We start from the raw sequence: 2,885 nt of genomic DNA, 5'->3' as shown, positions 1-2,885 counted from the left end.
AGGAGCAGGAGGAGGAGCAAGGGGAGAAGCAGCAGCAGCAGCAGCAGCAGCAGCAGCAGCAGCAGCAAAGGAAGTAGCAATGAGAGAAGATGCAGGCAGATAGCAGCAGCTTTGTTTGGGTGTATGTTGAGGTGTATGTACACTGCTGTGTAGATAAAACAATAAACAAAAAAACAAAAAACAAAGAAACAATAAAAAACAAAACAGTACACAACAAAACAATAAACAAACAAAAAACAATAAACAAACAAAAAACAATAAACAAACAAACAAAAAACAAGAAAACAGAAAAACAAAAAAAAAAAAAAAAAAAAAANAAAAAAAAAAAAAAAAAAAAAAAAAAAAAAAAAAAAAAAAAAAAAAAAAAAAAAAAAAAAAAAAAATAGAGAAGTGTATCTCACCTGGGCTCGACGCCTTGCGAGCGCCAGTGGTCCACTACCTTCTTCATCACTTGAGCATGCCTAAACCCCACACAAACCCTAAACCCTAAACCCTAAACCCTAAACCCTAAACCCTAGACTCTAAACCCTAATATACTAAACCCATGCTTTACTATACCTTCCATCTTTTTGGTGGCTTATAGTGCTCTCATCCTAAACCCTAAACCCTAAACCCTAAACCCTAAACCCTAAACCCTCGATTCTCTCGCATAACCAACCCCCCTCATCAACACCTCCCCTTCCACCCCGTAAACCCTAAACCCTAAACCCTAAACCTTAAACCCTAAACCCTCACTTGCAAGGATGAATAGATGCTGTGGGGACCCCAGTACAGGGGTGAGGGTCAACAGTGACGGTCTTTGCTGCATAATCTGTTAAAATATCTTCGAATATCTCCGCGGGGGTTAGCGGGGTACCGCTCTGCACACAAACCCTAAACCCTAAACCCTAAACCCTAAACCCTAAACCCTAAACCCTAAATTTTAAATTCTGAGTGAGTAGATATTTTGGGGGCTTTCTGTGTCGGGTTTAGGGTTTAGGGTTTAGGGTTTAGGGTTTGTGTGCACTTTTAAGCAATTAAATATTTTCTCTGTACACCATAAACCCTAAACCCTGATCTCTATAAACCCTAAACCCTAAACCCTAAACCCTAAACCCTAAACCCTAAACCCTCATTACCTCATTATATCCAAACAGCCAAAGCCGCGGCGTTTGAAAGTACTTGTCGTAGGTAATGCTCAGATCGTAAGTCCGCACGCTCAGCACATCTGCCTCACACACACAAACCCTAAACCCTAAACCCTAAACCCTAAACCCTAGATCCTAAACCCTAAACCCTAAACCCTAATTCTTGCAGAGTAAACCCTTTCTTCTCGTACCAGCATCGGGGGCTTGACGAACAAAATAGGATGTCGAAGACTCCGCACACGCCGGGTCATCCTGCACCCAAAAACCCTAAACCCTAAACCCTAAACCCTAAACCCTCGATGCTACTAACCCTGAGATTATACACTTCTCTATTTCAAACAACCAAACCCTCTCTCTCCTCACTTTCTACGATTCTCTTTGGGGGGCAAAATAGACTGATGCGGTTGACGATGGTTTAGGGTTTAGGGTTTAGGGTTTACGGCGCTAAGAGCACCGATTGAGGGTTTAGGGTTTAGGGTTTAGGGTTTACTCTCACCTCGCAGAGGAGACTATCCAGGTCACGAAGATTCTTCAGGTCAGGCAAGGCGCCACCCTGCACGCTCAAACCCTCATCCTAAACCCTAAACCCTAAACCCTAAACCCTAAACCCTCAGCATCAGACCTCTAAGCCTTCCTCGCTAAACCCTAAACCCTAAACCCTCGTAAACCCTCATCGAGCCACTCTTACCGCCGTCTCCGGGAGCAAAGCAATGCCATCGCCTGCGGCGCAACAGCACCTAAACCCTAAACCCTAAACCCTTGAAGCTGCGTGCTAAAAACCCTAAACCCTAAACCCTAAACCCTGGAAGCTGCGCGTTAAAACCCCCAAACCCTAAACCCTAAACCCTAAACCCTAAACCCTAAACCCTAACCTGCTGAGACATCGCGAGAGGTTTGCCTCTCTGTTGAACCCCCCAAAGAAACCGCCGGCTCGCTCTGCAGCTCCTCAGGGTCTGCGTCTATAGGCAGCACCCAACCCTCAGCATCCTCTCTGGCCTACAGCACGCAAACCCTAAACCCTAAACCCTAAACCCTAAACCCTAAACCCTAAACCCTAGATATTTTTCTTAGGTTTTGTGCTCTTTGATCCCCTCCACAGCCATTTTCTTCCTTCAAACCCTCATACTACTTTCTCACCCCTTAAAAACCTCAAAACCCTAAACCCTAAACCCTAAACCCTAAACCCTAGATACCTCAGCATTGAGCGAAGCCTCGATGTCTCGAACTCTTCTGTGACAAGCCACGCCCCTCGTTACGAGAAATTGTTTATCTGGCGGCAGCCAGCTGTTCACTCTCTTGCCCACTGCTGGCTCCCTGAGGTGTACATACACCCCAAACCCTAAACCCTAAACCCTAAACCCTAAACCCTAAACCCTATCTATCCTCTATACCCTATAAACCCTGTATACCCTTTGTACTCTAAACTCTAACAACCTTAACCCCCCGACCTAAACCGTCAATCCTCGTCATAAACCCTAAACCCTAAACCCTAAACCCTAAACTCTAAACCCTAAACCCTAAACCCTAAACTCCAAACCCTAAACCCTAAACCCTAACCCCTAACCCCTAAACCCTAAACCCTCGTATCTAACCACTGCCAGGTGGGGAATTTGAATACGAGTAGGTCTCCAGCATCGATAAACTCCTGGGGGGACCCTAAACCCTAAACCCTAGACCCTAAACCCTAGACCCTAAACCCTAAACCCTAAACCCTAACCACTGCCAGGTGGGGAATTTGAATACGAGTAGGTCTCCAGC

General features: G+C 45.3%; 1 protein-coding gene across 1 annotated transcript in view; it reads right to left on the bottom strand.

Annotated features, from left to right (window-relative positions):
• EMH_0083640 (autophagocytosis associated protein, putative) overlaps positions 1-2,762 on the bottom strand; it is a gene marked incomplete at both ends in the record, with an annotated part of 3,026 nt that extends 264 nt beyond the window's left edge. Inside the window, 9 exons of the mRNA XM_013500661.1 lie at positions 402-461; positions 736-860; positions 1,119-1,207; positions 1,319-1,379; positions 1,624-1,701; positions 1,816-1,847; positions 2,000-2,123; positions 2,321-2,466; positions 2,720-2,762. Of these exons, the coding sequence (XP_013356115.1) occupies positions 402-461; positions 736-860; positions 1,119-1,207; positions 1,319-1,379; positions 1,624-1,701; positions 1,816-1,847; positions 2,000-2,123; positions 2,321-2,466; positions 2,720-2,762 (758 nt within the window). The remainder of the gene's footprint in view (positions 1-401; positions 462-735; positions 861-1,118; positions 1,208-1,318; positions 1,380-1,623; positions 1,702-1,815; positions 1,848-1,999; positions 2,124-2,320; positions 2,467-2,719) is intronic.
• Positions 2,763-2,885: the final 123 nt, after the last annotated feature.

This window comes from Eimeria mitis, genomic scaffold (genome assembly GCF_000499745.2).
Source record: "Eimeria mitis Houghton genomic scaffold, Emh_scaff5700, whole genome shotgun sequence".
NCBI lineage: Eukaryota > Apicomplexa > Conoidasida > Eucoccidiorida > Eimeriidae > Eimeria > Eimeria mitis.
The sequence above is the reverse complement of the archived record's forward strand: the minus strand, read 5'-3'. Positions and strand labels throughout refer to the sequence as shown.